Below are 24,151 nucleotides of genomic sequence, written 5' to 3'. Positions count from 1 at the left end.
ATGTTATCCAATTGTTCTATTTTATTGGAGGTATATTTTAGTGCTTGAGAATGCTATTTATTGCACAAAAGGATCCTGAGGCTTTCAAGTATTTACAATCCATTTTTCAATTTATTTGAGGTATTGTAAAGCAGTGTCTTCAGCTGTTTGGGATTCAACATTAGTATTGTTTAGCTCTTTGTGCTGCATGCATTTCCATTCAGTGTTGATGATGCATCATAGAGAATTTCGGTGTTCACCGAAGTGGAGTTTTATAACCACTGAGCATAAACCACAGATTTTGGTTAATTTGTAGATGTCACATTAAAAAATTGCAGTATCATCTCAGTGTTCAAGTCCCAATCAGGAATTGCTCAAACATGATTCTCACCATTTATATCATCACCAGAGGCCATGTTATAAGATTACTGCCTTGTAATTTCAGTTTGCCATTTTTCATGTAATGTAGTTGTCACACTGAATGTTAAAAAAAGTTTAAGTATTAATTATACTAAAACATAATTGAGACGTCTCAAAGCGCTTCCCAGAATATACTGCAACATGACATAATTGTATATTTTGTGGGTGAAATGGAGCAGCCAAATGCACACAGCAGTGTCCCACAAACAGTCGTGGATTGAGTAACCACATTTTTTTTGAGGAATTATTACCCCCCAAAAAGCAATCCACCAATCGACTAACAGCGCCACCTTCTGGCCCCTCTCTTGTCCGATGTCATCAACCTCTCCTTGCCAACCGGTTCAGTTCCCACCCCACTAAAAACAGCCGTCATCGCCCCCTTCCTGAAAAAACCTTCCCTGGACCAATAACTCCTCTCCAGCTACCGCCCCATCTCTTACCTCCCATTCCTCTCAAAGGTCCTGAAATGAGATGTCGCGTCCCAGCTCCGCACCTTTCTCTCTCGCCATTCCCTCTTTGAACCCCTCCAATTCCGGCATCTGCGGTGCCCACAGCACGGAAACAGCCCTGGTCATAGTAACTAATAACATTCTGAACATCTGTGATCAGGGCTCCCTCTGCCTCCTTGTCCTCCTCGACCTTTCTCCCGCCTTCGACACTGTCAACCACTCCATCCTCATACACCGTCTCTCCGCTTTACTCAATCTTCATGGACCTGCCCTTGCCAGGTTCGATTCCTATCTCTCTCACCATCTCCACCTCGTTGCCTCTAACGGTTTCTCCTCCAACCCCGCACTGTCACATCTGGCATTCCCCAGGGCTCTGTCCTTGGCCCTCTCCTCTTTAACATCTACATGCTCCCCCTTGGTGACATCATCCGCAGATATGGGGTCAACTTCCATATGTATGCGGATGACACCCAACTCTTATCTTTCTGCCTCCGCCCTCAACTCCAGGACCACTGCTGTCCTGACAGACTGCCTGTCGGATATCAAGTCCTGGAATAGGGCAAATTTCCTACAGTTGAATGTGAACAAGACTGAGGCCCTCCTGATTGGCTCGCGCCAGCGCCTCAGCACCTCAGGCTCTGGCAGCATCAACCTCCATGGTTGCACACTACAACTCACCAAGCCAGTCAGGAACCTAGGTGTCTTGTTCAACCCTCAACTATCTTTTCTTCCCCACATTCAAGCCATGACCCGCTCTGCCTTCCCTCACCTCCGTAACATCGCCCGACTCCGCCACTACCTCACCCCTGAGGCCGCTGAAACTCTTGCTCCTGCCTTCATCACCTCCAGGCTCGAAGATGCAAATGCTCTGCTTGTCGGCCTTCCCAACTCCTCCCTCCACAGGCTGCAGATAATACAGAACTCTGCAGCCCGTGTCCTCTCCCGAAACTCCTTGACCCCATCTCCCCCACTCTCGCCCGACTCCATTGACTCCCTATCCTTCAGAGGATCCAGTTCAAGATCCTGGTCCTCACCTACAAAGCCCTCCATGGCCTCGCCCCACCCTACTTCTGCGACCTCCTAACCCCTTACCAACCCGCCCGTTCCCTCCGCTCAGCCGGCTCTGGCCTGCTCCACGTCCCCCGCCCCACCATTGGTGGGAGCGCCTTCAGCCACTCTGCCTCCAACCACTGGAATTCCATCCCCCAGTCACTCCGCCTCACCCCCTCCTTAGCCTCCTTCAAGTCCCGCCTCAAGACCCTCCTTTTCAACCATGCCATCGGCCACCCCCCTTCCCCTCCCCTCCCTTACGCCCCCAACCCCAGCACGGGTCTGAAATGCTGTACTCTGTCCAGCGCCTTGGGACGTCCTCCCGACGTGAAAGACGCTATAAAAATGTAATCTTGTTGTTGTTACACTGAAGGACAGAAGCTGTTTGAATATCTGAGCTCTAGTGTTAAAGCAATATGTCTTAATGCAGTTTTTACATTTTGCCGCTGACTGAAAAACCTGTAGGCTTTTTTAACATCAACAATCACTCACCACAGTGGCAAACAGCGTGCCAACATTTGTAGAAGCCGATTCATCACAGTGAACTCTAATTGGCTGTTCTTCTGATGAAAAAGCAATGTTTGGAAATCACTGTCGGCTGCCAGAGATTCTGAGTTAGGTCATTAATCTTTTTAGGAGTCTTAATTGGTTAAGAAAAGAGAAAGCAAATGAGAGAATAAACTCCACAGGTTGCAAGAACTCCTCGTCAGCCTCCTCAATAGAAATACCTGTAATAGGTAAAAACGCTTAATATAAATTCATGATCTACAGCAAGGTACCCAATATTAATACAATTTTTTTTCTCTACGGCAGGATGTGTTGTGTAATTTTTTAAAAAAAAAATAAAAGTCACCTTAAAAAGCGACGCTATTTATAAATGTTTAATTCTGTTTGATGCCAAGCTGATGTATCAGTCTAGCTCAATTCGTAGGACTCTTGCCTCTGAGTCAAAAGGTTTTTGGTTCAAGCCCAATGTTACGACTTTGAACTCAGATAGTCTTGACTGAAACTCCAATGCACTACTGAGGGAGTGGCTGGATTGCTCAAGGTGCCGCCCTTTGGATGAGACATTAAATCGAGGCCCCATCAGTCTGTTAATGATCCCAAGGCATTACTCGAAAAGAGAAGGGAATTCCTGAAATAAATTGGTCATTCATTTCATCGCTGTTTCTGGGATATTGCTATGTGCAAATTGATTGCCTTGTTTGCATCCAAACTACTTTGAGACTTCCTCCCGATATACAATACACTATATCAAATGCAAAAAATATTATTAATTTCATTTGCTGCAGAGCAGATATATTGGAATGAAGTAAACAATGCTACCACAGTTACACTGAAAAGACATCAATGTATTAAGGAGGAAACTTGATGCATGCATGAGAAAGATTAGTGTAGTAGAAAGAAATAAGAGAGATGCACACTCGTGTGGAGTATAAACACCAGCACAGACTAGTTGGGTGGCATTGCCTGTTTCTGTGCGACTTATTCTGTGTAATACCGGGAAGTATTTATTTTCACAGTAGCTAATAAATAGTTAGAACGGGTTAACAGGAAGGCTGATAGATGTTAAGACACTGAACTATTTTTAATCATAGCTTGCTGCTATAATGGGAAGATGGTCAGGTTGATATTCTTGAAGGATGACATCAAATTGGCCACAGGGTCTTCTTCATCCAAGCCTCTTGTGTGTTGCCTTGTGAGGTGTCAGTCAAGTAACAGGAAATTATTTCTAGAGCAGTCAAGTGTTAGAGGAAAGGCATGTCCAGTTAATCTCTTAAGATTGGAATATCTGACCTCTTTATAATGCAGCTGAGATTGTCACGTCACATTGATCTGATGTATAGCTGTGCGGAGGTAGAAAGGATAGAAAAGACAACAAATGGGAAGAGATTCAATTTGGTTATTGACACAACACTCTGTGCATGGACAACAGAATCACTGGAGTAATGGTGAAGTGTGCCCATGTGAAACGAGCAGAAATTTCAGGTTGTATCTCAAGATCACCGTTATCATGAATGCACTGATTGTTTGGATTTTGAGGAAGAAAAGAGCAATTTGAAGATAGCCGTGGTGCTGTTTCAGAACAGATATCTTCCAGCACTTGGAGAATTATTTCCACAAAATGCTTTGTGTTAAGCAGTGTGAACAAAAGCAAGCAAAACTCCATTCAGCCAACCATTTCCAACCTTTCAGATTGACATTGTACCAACAGTTTATTCTTTCTGTTTCTTGTTTCACGCACGCATACATTTATGGATTCGATCCCAACATTTTCTATCTAAAAAATCATTTTACGACCATTGTGTTTAACTGAATTAAAACACAATAATTTCAGGAGCTGAGGCAATACAACAGGCCTGAGGGATTAATAATTGAAAATATCTTTAGGAGAATTGGCAAGGGCGAATATTGACAAGGTGGAGGGAAGGGGGATAGGAAATAATAATTGTATTACACTGGTGAAATGAATACTGGAAGAAAAATAACAGGAATAAGATGACACTAAATTCAGTAAACTCTTTTAAAATCCATTCACATTTACCGCAGCGGAAATCAACTCACTTGATTTAATCATGGCAGTCATTGAGCACAGGTAACATAATCCACACACATCCATAATAATCCTTGCATTTGATATCGTGCCTTTCTAGTCAGGAGGATGTCCAAAATGATTCACAGGCTTTACTGTCATCCAGCGACTGCATTTTTGAAGGTATTATAATACAAAAGTTACATTTACTAAATGGGATCTCTTGGTTCTGTTGCCAATCTGCTATAGCCTGTGTCTGGGTTTTCACTTCTGGACATTTAGATCACCGATGGGATACATTCTTTTGTTTAATCCTGGTAACCACAATCATTACCATGAACCTCATATTTAATATAGTGACTTATCAATTCTAAATCTTGTAAACGCTTTGCAGAGTTTTCTGTAAAGTGTAGTGACTTTGTATTTTTGTGGTTGAATGCAGAAGCCAATTTTTAACAGCAACATTCCACAAATAGCCATGAAATGAATGACTATTTTTAAAAAAATCTGGTGGATTGTTCGCTATGACACTCCCTGCTCTTCTTCTTGTGCCATGAGATCTTCAATGTGGAGTAGGAGACACAGGCTTCTCATGAGAGGCAAAAGTATTGAGCCACGCTGAGAAATGCCATTTAATAGATCTGTATCTGTTTATTTACATTTACAGAAACATTTCAAAAATAAAATCTAAGCACAAAAACTTTAGAGGTTAATCTATGAAAACAGAATTTTCTTTATGTTCAATTGTAACAAAGTTACAGTAACGTGTTTTTTCAAATTGTGCGGTCTTGTCTGTCTGGCTTGCTGTCCAAGGTTAATTACAGTGACTAATAGTGTGGCAATCCAGTCACATCTGTTGTACTTGTATCACACCACAGGGAAAAGAAGCATGTGCATAGCTGCAGCTCCTAGATCTAACCCATTCTAGAACATGGCAGGGTGTCATCAAACACAACAAGAATTTAATATGTATGAACAGCATTACTTGTGTAATTTCGGTTGGTCATCATAGGTTACAAAGAAGATCTAATGTAATAAGAAGAAACTGTTTCGGACATCAACACATGACTGATCCCATTTTGTCTCAATAACCTTGTTGACATAAAGTTGCCAGAGAAGAAATAACACACTGGTGACTAACCTGTCATTTATTTTACTCTGAGCGAGTGCTGGAAATCTGTAATATGGTATTCCAATGGCACATTATTACCCTTCAGATAAGTCATTTGCTTTGATAATTAGGAAACATCACTGACAGCACAATTCAGGAAAATAACATATAGCATGGGCACTGTTCAGGAGTATATTAAGCTAAAGAGAGTTTTAAGGCCAATGTCTGACTAAGCAACATATATAAGATGTGTAGTTTATAACTATTGTACCTGGAAAGTTCATAGTCTATTCTAAATGAAAACATTGCAAATAATGATGATGAAAGCAATCAGCTCATATGTATACAACAACAACTCAGAGATTCCATCAGATTGTTTAACAACAGGACTTTGCCCACATAACAACAATATGTATATTAAATACAAGTTTATTGTTAAGTTATTTATATCCAGATTGCCCTTGTTTTTTCATTCAATCATTAATTTATATCCTGTCTAACTTCAAGTGGATGCTTTAACCCTCTTCCCCCTCTCTCTCCCACACTCCTATTGCTATTTGAAAGAAAAGTGGAATTTTCCTCCCAATTATCTTGGTTTATATTCCCTCCTCATCCAGCCTCACCTCAAACATTCTGATTAAGTGGCTTTCCATCTCTTTTTTTCTTTTGTTGGATGTTGTTCATGCAAATTGCCTGATGCTTTTTGCCTCCACAACAACATTCACTTCACTTCTAATTAATCGCATTGGCACAGCGCTTTGCGAACTCTTTTGCATGAAAGAAACTGTATAAATGTAAGTGGATATTGTTAAGATTGTTGACAGTGAACCGGGCAAGTCAATTTAAACAAAGTGAGGATGCACAAATTGAATATTATTTCAAACTATACAAACTACAAAATTGGTCCTTTGTTTCCTATGCTGCACATTTGCAAATTGGCATTACATGAGAGGAGTTTCTGCTGTGCCTACAGACTTTATGTCAGTACATGAATTGGTTATAACCAGAAGATGAAAATGAAACACTCCAAATTATATTGATGTACACAAGCAGGTTAGGGAAATAAACAATGGAACATTGTATAACTTGCATTACTTGATCAGCCAGTGGAAAGTAATCCATTCTGTAGAGTCATATAGAGTATACAATGAAACAGTGTGAAAGTTGAAGCACAATGGATGAAATGCTTTCTACAATGACTTCACTCCCATTTTTTATAACAGTAAACCTTGTATTTTATATAGCGCCTTATCAAGCCTTCAAGATGTCTCATATTGCTTCACAGAATATACTGTAAAGTGAATTGACTGTACATTTTCTGGGCGAAATGCAGTAGCCAATTGCGCACAGCAATGTCCTACAAACAGTCGTGGATTGAGTGACCAAATTATTATTGTTAATATATGTTTTTTGAAGGGATTATTACCCCCGGAAAAGCGATCCGCTAATCGACTAACAACCAGGTTCCTACTTACTGCTCGGTAAACAAAGGCATGTGGAATAGGGAAATGTTTTGCCCTATCTGGGAATCAAACCCAGGCCCTTTCGCTTGTGAGGCAAGTGTTCTAACCACTAAGCTACACGACTATACAAGTACCAGATTTAATGATGGTCCATAATGGTGGTCCATTACACCGCAGTTAATGTATTAACAATTTTAATATGTTTCCTTACAATTACAGTTTTCTATTTAGCTTTTCTATTCAGAATTGGCTTTAAAATTCTCTTTCTAACTATCAAATGCCTCCACACTCTTGCTCTATGCTAATTCTGTGATCCTCTGCAGATCTACTGCCCCACCTACTCTCTTTGTTATGCTAACTTAATCCTGGCCCACGTCCCTCTTCATCGTGGATGAGCTTTCAGCCACCTGGTGTAAGTCTGAGCTGATAATAATACCAGCTGCTGTGCTGTTGTATTTTGGAATGAACAGACTGTTAGCTTTACTGTGCTGTTAGCTCTTAAGTACTCCGAGATGCTACCTGTATGAAGGGCATTATATAAATGCAACTTGTTGTTTTTGTTGTTGTCGTGGTGAACAGTTAATTCTACGAAACTGTACGAGATTCTGGAAAAACAAGTTACGTTTCTCACAGCCACTTGAGGTGTTCAGTTACATAGGAGCAAAGAAAGAAAAACATAGAATTACAATTGTGCCCACCTTGCCAATGGCTTAGCAACATCAATAAAACGAATGAGAAATGTTACCTTGGAATACACAAATATCCTGTGTGAAACAGGGCACAATGTACAGCTAACGCACACATTAAAAAAAAGCTTGTTATTTTCTCTGTGAAAAGAAGGTGCATGACCAAAAACTGTTCCATTTTCAGAATGAACAAATTAGCCTTACAGCCATTTACTTTGATTCTTCTCCTCTGGTCGCTTCTTTCTTTCCTACACTCCTTTGCGCTCTTCCTGGGACTTTCACAGTGTTGTCTTCCTGTCACCCTCTCCATCATTGGTTGTTGGTGGTTCCCTAAGCAGGTGCACCCTTCTCTCCTGTTCTGAGAAGAGGCTGCCTGAACAGGGGCACCCTGATATTGAACACTCAATCTGTGAGCCTCTCTGACTATTATCCACCCGGCTCTACATAACTCTACAACTATAAGGAATGCTGAGAGGCCTTTTTAAACCAGTCAGCACTTTGTAGGCTCATTGGCTGAAGCTAAATGTTTACACAATTACCCAATTGGAAAGTTTATGACAATAACACAGAAATAACAATCCCTGTATTTGACACTCCACCAATAGTGGAATCCTGTAGCTCAGTGGTTAGAGCACTTGCCGGGAAACGATAAACCTGAGTTTGATTCCCAGCAGGGCGAAATGTTGGGCAAGTTTCCTTACACCACACGCCTCTGTTTACCTAATAGTAAATAGGAACCCGGTTGTTAGTCAACCAGCGGATCACTTTTCCAGGGTTAATAATTCCTTCAAAAAAATAATAAATTGGTCACTTCAATGCACGACTGTTTGTGAGACACTGCTGTATTGCATTGGGTGCCTCGCTTCACCAACAGAATATACAGTCAATTCACTTTACAGTATGTTCTATGAAGCGCTTTGAGACGTCTCGAAGATGTGATAAGGTGTTATATCAAATGCAAGAATTATTATTATTATAATAATAGCATGGTTAAAACATTTCACAGGGGATTCCTGTAAAAGTGAGTGATTATTTATTTTGTAGCCAAACATGGCAGCCAATTTGCACATAGCAATGTTCAAGAAACTGCCGTGAAACGAATGGTCAATTCATTTAGTTTAACGACATGCAAGTGAACACCACCATGAAAGCACCACCTGTCTCCAGAGAGAACAGACTGGTTGCAGGCTTGGTGCTGGTAAACCATTGGCAGAACACGCCAAACAGGCTGCTTATCTGATTTATTTTGAGAGAATAACACGTCCATTATACTTCATTGTGTGAAGGGATTCAGAGGCTGGATTTGACTGTGAATCCAGTGAAGAGGAGTCTGCTGAGGAATGGATGGAGTTGGTCCTGACAGACAATGTTAAGGACCTTGGCTTTGATGAATGACTGCGTCATAACAACTGTTGATTACATTCTGGTTTTCATACATTGCGAGTTTTGTTTTTGTATAATTTTTCAGTTATTTTCACTGCTGGCACCTTGGTGTAAGTTGCAAATGGCAGCTTGTAAATTGCATTGGAAATGTGTGAGTAAAATATTTGTTGAAATATGATATTTTGTTTTGTTTCTGTTGTTTCATAAAATGAGGAGAGAGAGAAAGAGAGTAGGGAGTGAACGTTTTATATGAGTTTGTTCCACACATGGTATACTTTGTTTTCTTTAAACAGACAGAAATATTGGATGTGTGCAAAATAAATCATAGCACTTAAATGGTTTGCAGTTCATATTTATGAACTGAATCCAAATAAAAGAGCAGGGTACAGGGATTTTATCAATTGGTTCGGGTAAAGGCACCAACATGATGGACTAAATGACCCCCTTCTGTGCTGTAATTACTAGGAAACTTTGAAACAAGTCAATGTGTATTTGTGTAATACATCACTAACTGTCCATTATCTGTATGTAATAGACGACGTGTGGACTTAACACTATACTTTCTGTGATATTTTCCAAAATCCAGTTTAATTCTCTCTTAACAAAATAAATTGAAAGGAAAGAAGGAATTGGAGTGGATGGTTTTGGCTCACAATAATGAAAGCCAAATAGAGTATGTTTCCCAGGAATGTTACTGAAAAACTTTTCAGTGTAACGTTACAGCTAAGGAATTGAAGTGTAGCATCTCATCACTCATTTTTATTACCGTTTCAACCTTGGACCACTGATTCCATCTCATTCAGGTGACTACTCTACAATATTTCTTTTAAAATGTGAAAAGTCACAGAGAAACCATTTAGGCCATGAAGAATAACAACTATCTGTCTGTGGAATTATTGTAAAATCAGAATTCAACTCTGCAATTCTGCTGATATTCATAAACTGATCGAGTTTTACGCTTGTGGCTTATTGCAATTCAGCATTGCCTGATCGAATTACTGCCATTTAACTCACTCTAGGTTAGATGCACCAATTGTAAATTGACTTGGACATTGCTGCTGACATAAATCTTTGCAGATAGCTGCATCTGAACAGATAATCTGCACTGAAAGGTAAATCTCACCTTATAGTTTCTACTCAATAATAGTGCTAAGAAACTTTAATGTGCACAAGCTGCAAGAAATTTGCTTGTGCTTTCTTTATACCATGGTGTATGGTCAAGTGTATTTCCACACAGATAAATAAAATCAAAACTGCACGAGTGAGTCTTGTACTTAATTTGGTTCAGTTTAAAAGCTTGTAATCTTTTTGCGTGAAATCTTCACCAGGCTCCACTGCTTCCCACCATTGGTGGCCGAACCTTTAGCAACTTTTCTCATACCGTCTGGAACTCCATCCCTAATGCTTCCCACCACGCCACTTCTCTAGGTTTCTTTAAAAGCCTTCTGAAAACCTACTCTCAACTGTGCTTACAGTCAATTTCCCCCCTTCCAAACCTTCTCTGTTTGGTGTCCAGTACTGTTTCTAGAAAGCATTTTAAGTCAGTTACCATATGTGAAAGGCGCCATATAAAAACAAGTTGCTATAGTTGTTTATAAAATGTAGTATTCACATTGCAATGCCTTCTGTGTTCAAATCATCACTGTTTGCTCATTTTACTACAGGATAAAAATCAACATGACTTTGGCTCTCTGGAGAGCTCAGTGGGTAATGCATTGTGCGGTCTGGTATTGTGCCATACAGATCAGGATCTCTAGGCTGACTTTATCGGTTCAACCAGACAAAACTCTAAGGCTTGCCAATGAGAGCACTGTCCAACTGCTTGTCCAGCTTGTACCACCTTATCCATTAGAGCTCTGGCCTGTGGGGTTAAAGGAATTGAGTGGGAAGAATCCCTGTCCCCACTGACCAGTCTGCCCCTCCAAGTCGTGCTGATGGCTGGTCTGTCATCAACAGACCTCCGGAGTACTGGAGACCCACTTGGCACAGGAACTGGAGTGCTGTGACCACCACACAGAATTGACTCAAACATTCTGTTGCCAAGCACTTCACTTTGGAGCCAACTCAGCACCAAGAAGATCCTACTTACCTCTTTCCTCTCCCTCCCCTTAGACTAGTTACTATTAGTCACAAATAATTTCTAATGAGTTTATATGCAATGTAGGTTACACCTGAAGATTGCTCCTTGATAAATGCCTTACATGAAACTAGTCCAAGGTGCTGGAATTCTATGGATTGCATTAACCAAGGCTCCTGCTGCAGCTCTGTTTTTCTTGGCAGAGTTGTAAATGGGACTGCGCTGGGTGAGCTTTCATTAGTAAAGCCTGAGGTTTCAGTGATATAATTATGAGAAATGATATATGGATCTTTGACTATGTGTTGGAAATTTGTGGATCCTTCCTTTGGCTTTTAATCATGGAGTGACATACTGAGTTGCTGCAGAAGGTTGAGATTGCATGTGACGTGTGCAGTAATTACCAGATGAGTTCAACAAGCCCTAAAATCCACTAGCCATCTGGCTCCAGTTATTACAGGCAAGACTTTTGTGCTATCCATTAACTCTTACTAAAATATATGTGTTAATCCAGGGATCTGCTCTTTGAAAACAACTATCCCCGGGTATCTTTTGTTCAAATTGCAATCATTAGCATCAAAGAACATCAGAAAAAGAATGTGTGTTGACTTTTTAAAAAAAACCTCTACCAGAATAAAGGATGAGTACTTGAAATACAATTATCAAGATATTTGAAGTCCATTTTACAGGAATAAAATGTCAGTCTGGGATTCACAAACAGGCTAGAATATCCTAATTTTATTATTAATGATCCTTGCATTTGATACAGCGCCTTATTACATCGTTGAGATATCCCAAAGCGCTTCACAGAATATACTGTAAAGTGAATTATTTTTTTTTACATGTTTTATGATGGCTTGCAGATGGTGTTTAAATCTGTTTGGGTGGTGTTATGTAATACAAGCTTCCTACTTAGACATGATTCAAGCAAATGATTCAAGTAAATGTAGTGTAGCGACTTGTACCAAAATGATGAGAGAAAAAATGAGGTGAGGCAAATTGGTGGCCTTGAAGGATTGAATAAGTTAGGTGGTGAAAGGACAGAATATAGCCAGATATATTTACAAGACACAATGTGTCCATTTGGCCCCAAGACTCTGCAGTAGATTTTTTTTAATCCCACTGCCTTGCCTTACCCCATACTCCTTTAAGCCTCTAACTTTCAGTATTACAAATGTTAATTTGCTAAATGTTTTATTAAGAATCAAAGTGCCTTTAGATTGCATTTAATAATGGAACAATGTTAACTTGTCAAATCTGATCAGTTTTTTTCTCCTCTTCTTGGTCAAATGTGTTTCTTGTGCAACCAATGCTACATTTACATAAAGTAAAACTACAACTAAAATGGAGGCCTGTAGCTCAGTGGTTAGAGCACTAGAGCACTCGGCTCGCAAAGCGTGAAGATCTGGGTTTGATTCCTGGCAGGGCGAAACGTTGAGCAAGTTTCCTGACACCACACGCCTCTGTTTACCTAGCAATAAGTAGGAACCCGATTGTTAGTCGATTCATGGATCGCTTTTCTGGAGATAATAAATCCTACAAAAAAAAATAATAAATTGGTCACTCAAGCCACGACTGTTTGTGGGACACTGCTGTGCGCAATTGGCTGCCGCGTTTCGATCACAAAATATACAGTCAATTTACTTTACAGTACCTTCTGTGAAGCGCTTTGAGACGTCTCGAAGACGTGATAAGGCGCTCTATCAAATGCAAGGATTATTATTATTATAAAGGATATCAGAAACCTATTGCCCAATGTTAGGTCCTGAACATTTGTCAAGATAGCTTCAAATTATGGCATCATGGTGGAAGTATTTCAATTCCTGTTTCAGTCTTCAATGACTTACATCTTGAAATTCTGAAAGATTTAAATGCATTTATTATACCAGATGGAAAAGGTGTCATTAAATTCTACTTTACCAAGATGCTGGCTATCTCTAATATTTCAAATGGAACGAAAATTACATTTTAATTTTTTTTAAAACCACACAGTATTCTAGAGGCAAGACAAAAATTTACATTCATCTTTTTAGGATTGTAGTGGTGCAATACATTAAATAAATAATCCTAAAATTACAATTCTCCCCAGAATTCATTGTACTATATACATTATTGCAATTTCCATGTAGCCGTACTGAATGCTGATTTCAGATAACACAATGTGATGGAATGAAATATTTCCTATTTGAATATTTGAAAACATTACAGATTGAAAGTATTATTTACTGAAAGTACAACAGTAGATAGTTCCTGAGTAGTTAGAGGATTATGAATCACAAGAAGCATAATCGAATGTCCAGATGACATTGTAAAGCACCTGAGAAGCTTAAGGAGTTTATACTGTTCATTTGAACACCAGGACTGGATTATTGCATTAAATTCACCAAGCAGTTTTAATACGTCCATGCATATAATGATGAAAAGCTTTACAAGAAAAAATACCGTTACCTTTTGCACTTTGTGTTTTTTTCTATCGCTGTTGAAGTAACGTGCTACTGAGGTAATGTCAGCTGCATTTCCAGTGACCACATTGAAGTTAATGGGCTGTATCATAGGAACTTTAATGAATAATAATCCTTGCTTTCGATATAGCGCCTTATCAGGTTGTCAAGATCTCCCCAAGCACTTCATAGGATATACTATAAAATGGATTGACTGTATATTTTATGGGCAAAGGGCGGTACCGGGTTACAGACAGCAATGTCTTACAAAAAGCCATAGAATGAGTCACCAATTTTATTTGGGGTATTGTTGTCTAGGATTCCGGGAGAAACTCCCTTCTCTTTTCAAATAGCAGCATGGGATCTTTAATGTCTACCTGAACAAGCAGACGGGATTTCGGTTTAAAGTATCAACTGAAGGATGTCACCTCTGATAATGCAACACATTGGAGCCCCAACACTGCATTGGAGTGTCAGCTTAGACTATGTGGTTCCATGTCCCAGTGTAAAGCTTGAACCCACAACCTTCCCACTCAGGCGAGAATGCTACTAGTCAGCCAGGCTAACACAAACCAGTTTTGAGTTACCAGATTGTGTTCTTTATGATAGCAAGGTTTTTAGTAAATCACTATTGTTTCTACAGTAAATCACATTATGGGTCATTTTCGTTTACAAGGCCTGGATTCTCCATACTGCTCTGTGCTCTTTAGTCTGTGCTTTAAAAAGCAACAACCCTGATTGCATGGTGATTGGTTTCTGCATTTTTTGTCACCTGGCTGACAAAAAAATAATCACCATCAAAGTACCTACCATTATAATCCTATTCCTGAGTCTTTCAGAGTCTGTTGAAAAAACAATGTTGAATTCAATGTAATTTTTGTACCAAAATGCTCGTATCTATATAACATTCCTGCATATTTCTCAGTACTGACTTGATGCCTGTAAAATTAAGTTAACTTCCTTTTTAGTATATAATGGAAGGGGACAGCCGAAACTCTCACTTAAAAGATAAAACATTCATTGTATTTTCCTATCCTGGATTCAAAACTGTACAGGGCTATAGAATATTTGGGTTCTGGCAATCACTGTATACTGAGGTTAGATTTGATATAATTAAGGTAAAAGCTAATAATAATGCAACTGTGCAATGACTTTAGTAGAGCAAACCTTGGAGCTATAATAATTTAATAATGAGAAAAGTTGTGAGGAAAGTTCTGGGGAGGATCAATTGCAAATAGAAAAATTTTCCAGAGGGGAATAGCCTCTTGTTTTCTTTTGATTAACATATTAACTGGGAAAATCTCCAAATGTTGTATCAATTGAAGCAGATGGTTTGACGATTTCAGGAGCTTAGCTATGTAGCAGGAAGTTGTCCATGAACATAAAACGTTTATGAATCCCATCACTCAACCACAATTTACATTTATATACTTCCTTTCATGTTAAAAAAAGTCTCAAAGTGCCTTACAGAAGAATGAGATTAATCAGAAATTAATTGAAAATTATGTAGATAAATGCAATATCTATATGTGCCAGCAAATATCTATGAACAACAAAGCTCCCTGCAGACTGATGTTCAGCATTCATTCATCCCCCACCACCACCACAATGAAATTTTCATTCAGGTATGCTTCTACATTGTGTTTTAGTTCTTGTTCAACCAGTGCTGTTTAAAGCGATCACGTGCCCACCCCTGTTGATCTGTTGAACAGAAAAGCATTGGCATCTTTAATCTTCATTTGCAATTTCTCAGCCTACATCCCATATTTTTCAGCTGGATTGTGGTTCAATTGAAGTTCTTACATGCTTCTTTCAGTCTTAATCCTCAAATCTTTGCATAAAATTTAAGACCTTATAGAATTTTGGAAAACTTATTAATTAAGTTTCAGTTTGGACGCTGTTTTTTCGGCAGTATGCAAAAAATAACTAGTCAATGGGCCAGCTTCAATTTCAGGCTTGGTGATGGATTAACAACAAATACAAGATGCTTTGTATAAACTGTGTTGCTGGAGTCCCTTGACACCTGGGATGCCTGTCACCCTTTGATATTTCCTCTGGCTCCAGTTCCCCAAGGTCAACTTTGTTTTGATGACTCAACCATTTTCTGTAGGATTCCTGTTTGTCTTTTCTCCGTGGTTAGATGTTCATCTAGTCACTCAGCCATCTGTGTGTGTGTGTATGCTTATTCTCTCTTAGGTGAAGCATATAGGTTCAGACACGTGTTCCTATCTTTTGTTGATCACTGATGCTGGTGAAGTATTAATCTCGGTTGATGATGAAATTACAGCACTGCTACCACATTTTCACCTTGCAAACATAATGTGGAATTGTTTTCCTCTCTTGAATATTTGAGTGATCCCTTGCTGATTTGATATACCCTCTCCTCTGATAAGCATTGCAAGGGAGTTAATAAAATGCATCACTATATACAACTACGAAGTACCGAAGTTCAACAATGGTAATAATCTTTGCGCTTGATATAGCACCTGTAATCTAGAGATGATGTTTCTGTAAAGTATAGCGGCAGTATCTGTGGGCAAACGTGTTAGCCATTCTGCTCACAGCAATGTCCCAAACAAGAAATAAATGACCAGATTTTATTTGGGGGGAATATTTTCCCAGGACAACCAGAAGAAACTTCCTTGTCTTTTCAGTGATATAACGTCTACATGAATAGATAGATTGGACCTCTAGTTAATGTCTCATCCAAAGGACGGCACCTCTGACAATGTAGAATTTCCCAGCACTGCACTGGAGTGTCAGCCTTGATTATGATTTTAAAGTCCTGATATAAGGGTTAAGTCAATAACTTTCTGACCCTGGTGCAAAAATGTTACAATCTGAGCCAGGATGCAAGTTTAAGACATTCATTTTTGCCTGATGTATGAACAATGTTAACTAATATCCTGCTTATATTGCTGGAAGTGAATGGATACTTCCACGTCTAACAGTATAGCAGGAGCTTGATTGATGTTTCCCCTTTTTCACTGCTTTATAAAAAAAATCCAAATATTAAACAGATCTCCAAAATGGGTTGTTACTTTTAATGTTACTAAAAATCCCCATTTATGGCTAGCTCTTAAATACAACGTTCCTTGAAGATTATTTGGTGTTCTATTTAAGGGAGTATTTGTACCACAGCTAGAATCAATTTGCACTACTGGGCACTGCACAGAAGAGCTGCACCAAATTTATATAATGAATAAATCACCATGAGGATCCTTCAGGTGTATGCTTAACATATTGCCTCCTCAACTCATCACTCCGAGAGACTTTAGAAACCTTGGGGCAAATTGCTTACTGTTAAATCTTACTCATTCCAGACATGGGACTCCCTGGAGAACATAACTTTGTTTTCCCTCTGTTTGTATGATGTTAAATAACGAAGCAGTTTAATGCTTAACATCCCTGTTCGTTCTGCTGAGTTATTATTGCATATATAACAGCTGAGATAATGGGAACCTGTTTTCTCACGTGTTACTCTAAGGGCTCAGAAATCTTTCCACTTGTCCAAAACATTTTCATCTCAAGTTTTTTTTAAAAATGTTTACCCTGCAAGGCATTTGGATAATGCTGCCTGAAAAGCTCCCATCAAGTCAGCAAAGGAGCAGAGATTTTTCGGAAAACTATTCCAGCTTTGCCTGAAAGGAGGTCAGGGTCATATCTGTGCAATTCCTGCTCTTCCTGTGTGAGCCAGAACCAAACCAGGCCCTGTAGAAATGACTACAAAGAATAAAAGTATAAAAGTAATTGCTGAAACAATGAATCCTGCTGTTGGAAATGTCACAAGATAACCTTAGAGGGATAATAATAATCCTTGCATTTGATATAATGCCTTATCATGTCACTGGGATGTCTCAAAGCGCTTCACATGATATACAGTTGCACACAGCAATGTCCTACAAACAGCCATGGAGTGACCAAATTTATTTGGGGGTTGTTGGTCAGGACACTGGGAGAAACTTCCTTCTCTTTTCGAATAGTGCCATGAGATCTTTAACATCCACCTGAACAGGTAGACAGGACCTTGGTTTAACGTCTCGACTGAAGGATGGCACCTCCGACAATGCAACATACACCCTGTACTGCACTGGAGTGTCATCTTAGACTATGTTTCACAGGAAGAACCCTGAGCCCATACTAACAATATATAGCTTCTTTCATGCAAACAATCCACAGCTAAGAATACCTAAATGGATTGAGTGTGCAGAAGGAAACTGCCTCTGCTCCAAACGGTTTGTGATAAGAGTTTTTAAATTGAAACCTTCAGAGGCACCGATATTTGTTTTCAGAGAAAAAAAGGAAAATGGCTTAGAGCAAAATGGAAAAATTGGAAGTGTTGAGAGATACTCGATAATTTCAGCACCCCCCCCCCATATGATGTGTTTTTACATTTGCTGTGACCATCAGCTAACAGTGTAAATTTAGTTTCAGTTGTGTAAAAGTGTTGTGATCTGATCTCCTCTACCCAACACCACAAGAAAGACACAAAAGAGAAAGGAGAAGGAGGAAGAAAGGATGGAGGGGGACGGAGAGAGAAAGGAAGGGAAAAGAGAAAGGAAGGAGGGAAATGGTGTAAGTGATTTTCAAAGGAATTGATGTATTGAAGTTCACCCAGCTCAGTGACACATTAAGGAAGATAAATGCAACTTTAGCCTATTCTGAAGTACTTGAAGGAAATTGAATCTATCATCCATGCTGGCAGAAAATGAATTTCTCCATACTTGGTGGTTGTGCTTGATGAAGCTGCTTTGATTATTCTGACAGTACAGTTGGTGTGACACTGTGCCAAGAAATATCCAATGCTTGATTCTATCATACTTTAAGCACAGGCAAAAATTGCTGAAATTCATATATTAAAGATGGTCAGACTGGACTGACTGAATTGAACTTTTTCATGTTTCTAATAGCGGATCCGTCCTTATTCGAGAGGCATAGAATAATTACTTAAAAAACCTACAAAATTACCTTTGTAACTACCAAAATCCAAATTACATGTCTGATCCAGGCAAATAAACAAACTCATCAGCAGCCCCAGACACCGATTCCATCCAGATGAATGTAATGAATGTAAGAGCCACGATAGCCTGAGCTTAAAGTGAGTAATCCCATTTGAATAAATACAATTACAAAATTACAAAAATTACATTTGTATAGAACCTTTGATTACATTCAATCAAGAATATTTATTTTGTGGACCGGCCATGAGGTTTGGGCACCGATGCTTTAGATATATTATGAAGTCAGAACTCATTTAAAACTTTGAATATCTTATGCCTAATTTTTAATATAGATTAAAACAAAAAGGCCCCAGCACAAATCCCTAGGCCATGCCATTAAGTACATCAGCAGACTACATGATACATTTTGCTAATAAAATATCCAATCCAAATCTGCGATTCTAAATGAAATTGGGATTAAATTCAGTATAGATGCTGGAACCAGCATTGTCTCAATGAGCCCCCTGTTGTGGTGCATTTTCCATAATTCTAACATATGGAAAGCCAATGTCTTATTCGTTGAATTAATTGGTGATAAAGATCAGGGCAGCCAGCTGTTATCCACACCTTTTGTTTATTCTCTCTTCAATCTTGCTGGAGCTTTTTATAAAATTGAATGTGATGATGTGAAGTCAGGCCAGCAGTGTAGCTTCACAATGTGTTGACATCAGGTTCAGCGCCGTGTGCCACATCTAATAAAATGACCTGATGGCATAGCATGTGGCCTTTTCTGCAAACTAAGTAAATAAACTTGTGTTTTGGGTCATTTGCTTTTGTTTGTTATGAACTCCATTTGAACCGAATTGTTGAAGCAGCAGGGACTTTGAGGGGTGTTCGATGGAATGTTGTCCAAGGTAAACAGACATATGTTCAGAAATTACACTTTTCTGTTTAACAGACTTCCTGGTATTTAGTTATTTATGCCAAGTCTACTTCTTTGTGCAGCTCTAATGTGTTTGCAAATTGATTTAAATTGAAAAGCCTAAAATGAGAGTTGTGTGGAATATATATCAGCAAATTCTGAAACTCAAAAAATAATTCAGGCAGAACAATTTTCTTTATTTAATATCCCAAAGAGCAGACGTATATAGAATAGGAAGCCTCAAAGTGAAACAGATCACCTTTCATATGCATAACAATTGCATTTTATAAATAATAACTAGCTGTACCCATTGCAGCTACGCTTGCAACCAAAGGACCCAGTATGGAATGTAGATTTCAGTGATACCACTCAGAAACCATGCCATAAACACTGTGTGTACACCTTAAGCAAAACTGCCATACATGTTTTGATGAGCTTGTTTAAGTCATAGCTCATCAACGATAGGAGCTTCCCCCATGCAAGACCTTTCCGATGAGGTATAAATCATGTCTCTATGTCAATCGGTTATTGCATTCTTGGCGAACAGACAGAAACACAGACATCTCGTCTTTATTTGTGTAGATAACCAGAACTGTTAAAGGAACATGAAATTCCTGAACTGATAATGTTTACCCAGAGAAATGTTTTATTTGCCTGAGAAGGAAGATGAGACAGAATAGCAATGTATCATTTTATAAAATCGTAGACAAGTGCAAATCTACATGATATCATTTTGTCACACAGAAATAATTGGTCCTTTTAAGATAAGTTCCAACATATTAATACTTTGACCTCACTGTTCAGGTTAACACCAACAATTTATAAAATAAATTGCAATTGTACAGTGCCTTTCACGTTGGGAGGACGTCCCAAAAAATCCCAAAATATCCTATTTTAGCTGCACAGTTAGCATTGATTCAGTGCTACAAGGTTTCGGAAGCATCAATTTGATTCTCTGTCCTAATCCCAAAACCAGGAATCAAATTATTGCATTCAATGGAGTGTAAATCGGGTTTGCACTGCAAGAGATTCCAAAAGAGTTTTAAAATTTGAAACAATTCCTCATCCCCCTTAAGGTTTTCGATATTATTATAGAGCAGGTCACATACTGACTCATTTATAACATTAGAATAGCAATATTCGGGACCAGTTAGCGCAGCTCCCCCCAAGCCCTCAGCAAATACGATTTCAGAGTAGAGAATAGAAGTGGTGTTTGCCATTCCAAATGCTTTACTGCTGGAAGGGGTAATGAATTGCTCCAGCAGTACAAATCCAGCATATGTAGTGGTTGTGTGTGTGTAGATGTGTGTATAGTATTTCAGGACTTTCGGACAACTTTCCCATCCCCTCTTTAATGCCCCTCTCCCTCTCAATTTGGGCTTCTGGTCAGTTGTGTAAAATCCTCCCAACGTGAAGACTCTATGTAATGTAAATTAGACAGAACCTTCAAGAAAAAAAATGATAATAAATTGGTCACTTCAATCCACGACTGTTTGTGGAACACTCTTGTGCGCAATTGGTTGCCACGTTTCACCCACAAATATACAAATATACGTATATACAATATGCATATACAAATAGTCAATTCACTTTACAGTATATTCTGTGAAGCGCATTGAGCCATCTCAAAAATGTAAAAAGCGCTATATCAAATGCAAGGATTATGATTATTATTATTATAAATTATTATTGTTGATGGAAACTGAGTCTAAATCTACAGGAGCCAGCTTGCTCTTGATGCTAGCTTTGGGTTGCTAATTTGTAAGTGCTGAAAGGGTTTATGGGCAACCTGGTTTTGCCACATGAAGTCTCTCAGTTTGACATTTGTGGGGGTCTCGTATTTGTAATCCAGAAAAATTGGAACTATCATGTTTTATCAGCCAGGTGTCTAATACTTGCAGAAGCCCATCACCATGCTTAAAAGTATTCAAACTGGACTGAGAGTTTCATGCACCCCAACCATTTATAGAAATTCCCATACCTAGAATGGAATCCAGACTCTCTCCCCAAAGGAACACTATCTTAGTATTTTTGATGTAAAGCAACATTATCTGTAACAAAACCTGGAACTCTATTCCTGTGCCAATTGTACTCCAAGCAGATAAGAGAATTATTTTTCTATTTCACCTGGACAGCTTCCATTTCATTGGAGACGCAGTTCTTTGTTTTGCTCCAGGTTTCGAATAATCAAGTGTATTTGAACATAGAAACTCTTCCTGAAGTATTTACTGAAACGTTGTTCTGGTGACAATGGGAACTTGTCTTTGAAGCCTGACAATGCTGCCCTCTCTGTATCATTGTTAAGTCTCCATAGTTGAACCGTGCACAGTATCCTTCGCCTCTTGCAGAGCAGCAAATCAAAAGTGTTTTCTGTGACCGCTGCACTATATGGATATTTTTTTCAGTTTCAACATTAGATATTTTTTACCTTATTGTCTCTTTTGTTAGATGCTCATTGGAGTCACCTCCTCTCTTGATATCACTTTCATTCAAGACTGCCCGAGCGCCTGCTTGCGATGAATACCAGGCCAGAATTTGCTGGCAGAATACGCACTTTCACAAAACGTGGTGGGACTTTGTTGATTTTCCCCCTTGCCCCTGACCAAACACAGTGCTGCATTGCTAGGAGACCAATTGAAGGCTCATTGGAAGGAAATGACAATTGAAGTTTGACTCTGTGTCCCTTTGAGAACCCCACACTGCACTAGAGCTACCGCATTTGGTTTTAACTGTTTCATTACAATAATACAATGTGTTGAAGTATTTGGTTCACGTTAAAATTATGAACAATTAAAAGTGTGCAACAATATTACAAGGATGGGCCAGTACTGTCAAATGCCCCTAGAGTTTTTAATGTTGTTGGAAGTCTCTTTGGCAAGAGTTTCCAACAATAATAATCCATACATTTGATGTAGCATCTTATTCCATTGTCAAGGCATCTCAAAGCACTTCACAGGATTTTATTGTGATGTATAGTGACTATTTCGTTTTGTAGGCAAACACAGCAGTCAATTTGCATGCAGCAGAGTCCCACAAATTGCCATGATCAATTTTATTTGGGGAATTGTTAGACATGGGGAGAATTTGTTTCTCTTTCCAAGTATTGCCATGGGATCTTTACCATTCACCTGAACAGGCAGACAGGACCCTTATTTAATGTCTCATCTGAAGGATGGCACCTCCAACAATGCAGTGCTTCCCCAGTCTAGATTATGTGAATCCAACATCCCAATATAGAGCTTGAACACGTTACCTTCAGACTCAGAGACAAGAGTGCTGCCACCTGATCAAGGCTGTCACCCTAATAAATTTTTAGTTCCATAATTTGCACAGGTGGAATAGTGAAATGTAAAAATGTTTTATCACACATAACAAGCTGTTTGATTCAAAATAATTGCTCTTCTCCCCATATGTTATTTAATCTAAGAATGCCTCCTCTCACATCCCTGCCTCACATGAATTCCACATGTATGAAAATGGTTCAAGACAGTTTCAACTTGCTTTGAAAAAAACTGAGCAGGACATACTCATGAATGAAGGGCATTCTATTTCAGTGGATAAATGAAGGCTCATTGGATTTTAGATGTATGCAGATGTGTTCATCACGTACTGGAGGAAAATCTCATCCACACTGTTAAAAGGCATACACTGTAATACAATATGAAATTCCCTTCTCTTTTCAAATAATAATAATAAACCTTGCATTTGATATAACACCTTATCACATCTTCGAGACGTCTCAAAGTGCTTCACAGAATATACTGTAAAGTGAATTGACTGTATATTTTGTGGCTGATACACGGCAGCCAATTAAGTACAAGTGTCCATAAACAGTTGTGGATTGAGTGACCAAATTTTTTTTTGATTGCCACAAGATCTTTTAATGTCCACCTGAACTGGCAGAAAGGACCTCCGTTGACATCTCATCCAAAAGACGGCACAATGTAACGCACCCACAGGACTGTATTGGATTATCATTAGTGATGAAACTTATATATCTTATATCATCAATTTGCTGATAAAATGTAGTGAAGTAAGACAACCTAATATTATAATGCTGGAAGTGAAAACATTAAAGAAAAAATCCCTGCGGAAATCCCATTGTTTTATGTTGGGTGCCTGACGCTCAGAACAAAATATTCCTTGCAGCATAAAGACTGACAGTAAAAGGACTGAAGAGGACAGTACATAGAACAGAACCTTAAAGAAATGCATGAGAAGCAGTACATCAAGGATCATGTCTGGAGTGTGTGTCAGNAAAAAATGAAGTTCTCAGATCTGAATTGTCCTTAAGCAGTTCTACAGTTTGTAATACTGTAGTTGTCACAAACATACAAAAACAATTCCTCCTATTCTCCAACATTAATCATCTCCACCATCTCATCTCCACCCACGTTCATCCGTCCCCTCCATCTTCACCTCTGATTTGAAATGGGTCATGGACTTACTTGTGATAATGATCAATAAAATCTGTCTGATGCACCTCACTCCTCTTGCCTTCATTGCACCACACCCCTCTCTCTCTGCCTTCCACCATTGACCTACCTTTTCCCCCATTGACCTACCTTTTCCCCCCATTTCTCCCTCATCCCACTCCACCCTAATCACCCACGTGAAACCTACTGTCTGCTCTATTGACCCCTTCCTCACACAGCTTCTGACCAACAGTTGGCCCTCCCCTATCCCCTGGAACTCCCTCG

General features: G+C 39.1%; 1 protein-coding gene across 3 annotated transcripts in view; it reads left to right on the top strand.

The window, feature by feature from the left end:
* fstl5 (follistatin-like 5) overlaps positions 1-24,151 on the top strand; it is a 297,390-nt gene that overhangs the window by 139,249 nt on the left and 133,990 nt on the right. The window contains exon 1 of one of the 3 annotated variants that reach the window (XM_007899185.2): positions 9,207-9,225. The exons of the other annotated variants lie outside the window; for them this stretch is intronic. Within the exon in view, the coding sequence (XP_007897376.1) occupies positions 9,222-9,225 (4 nt within the window). The 5' untranslated portion in view covers positions 9,207-9,221. Of the gene's footprint in view, positions 1-9,206; positions 9,226-24,151 lie in introns of those variants that run through there. 3 annotated transcript variants of the gene reach the window in all.

The sequence above is a fragment of the Callorhinchus milii genome, unplaced genomic scaffold (genome assembly GCF_018977255.1).
Source record: "Callorhinchus milii isolate IMCB2004 unplaced genomic scaffold, IMCB_Cmil_1.0 Scaffold1, whole genome shotgun sequence".
Classification (NCBI taxonomy): domain Eukaryota; kingdom Metazoa; phylum Chordata; class Chondrichthyes; order Chimaeriformes; family Callorhinchidae; genus Callorhinchus; species Callorhinchus milii.
The sequence above is the reverse complement of the archived record's forward strand: the minus strand, read 5'-3'. Positions and strand labels throughout refer to the sequence as shown.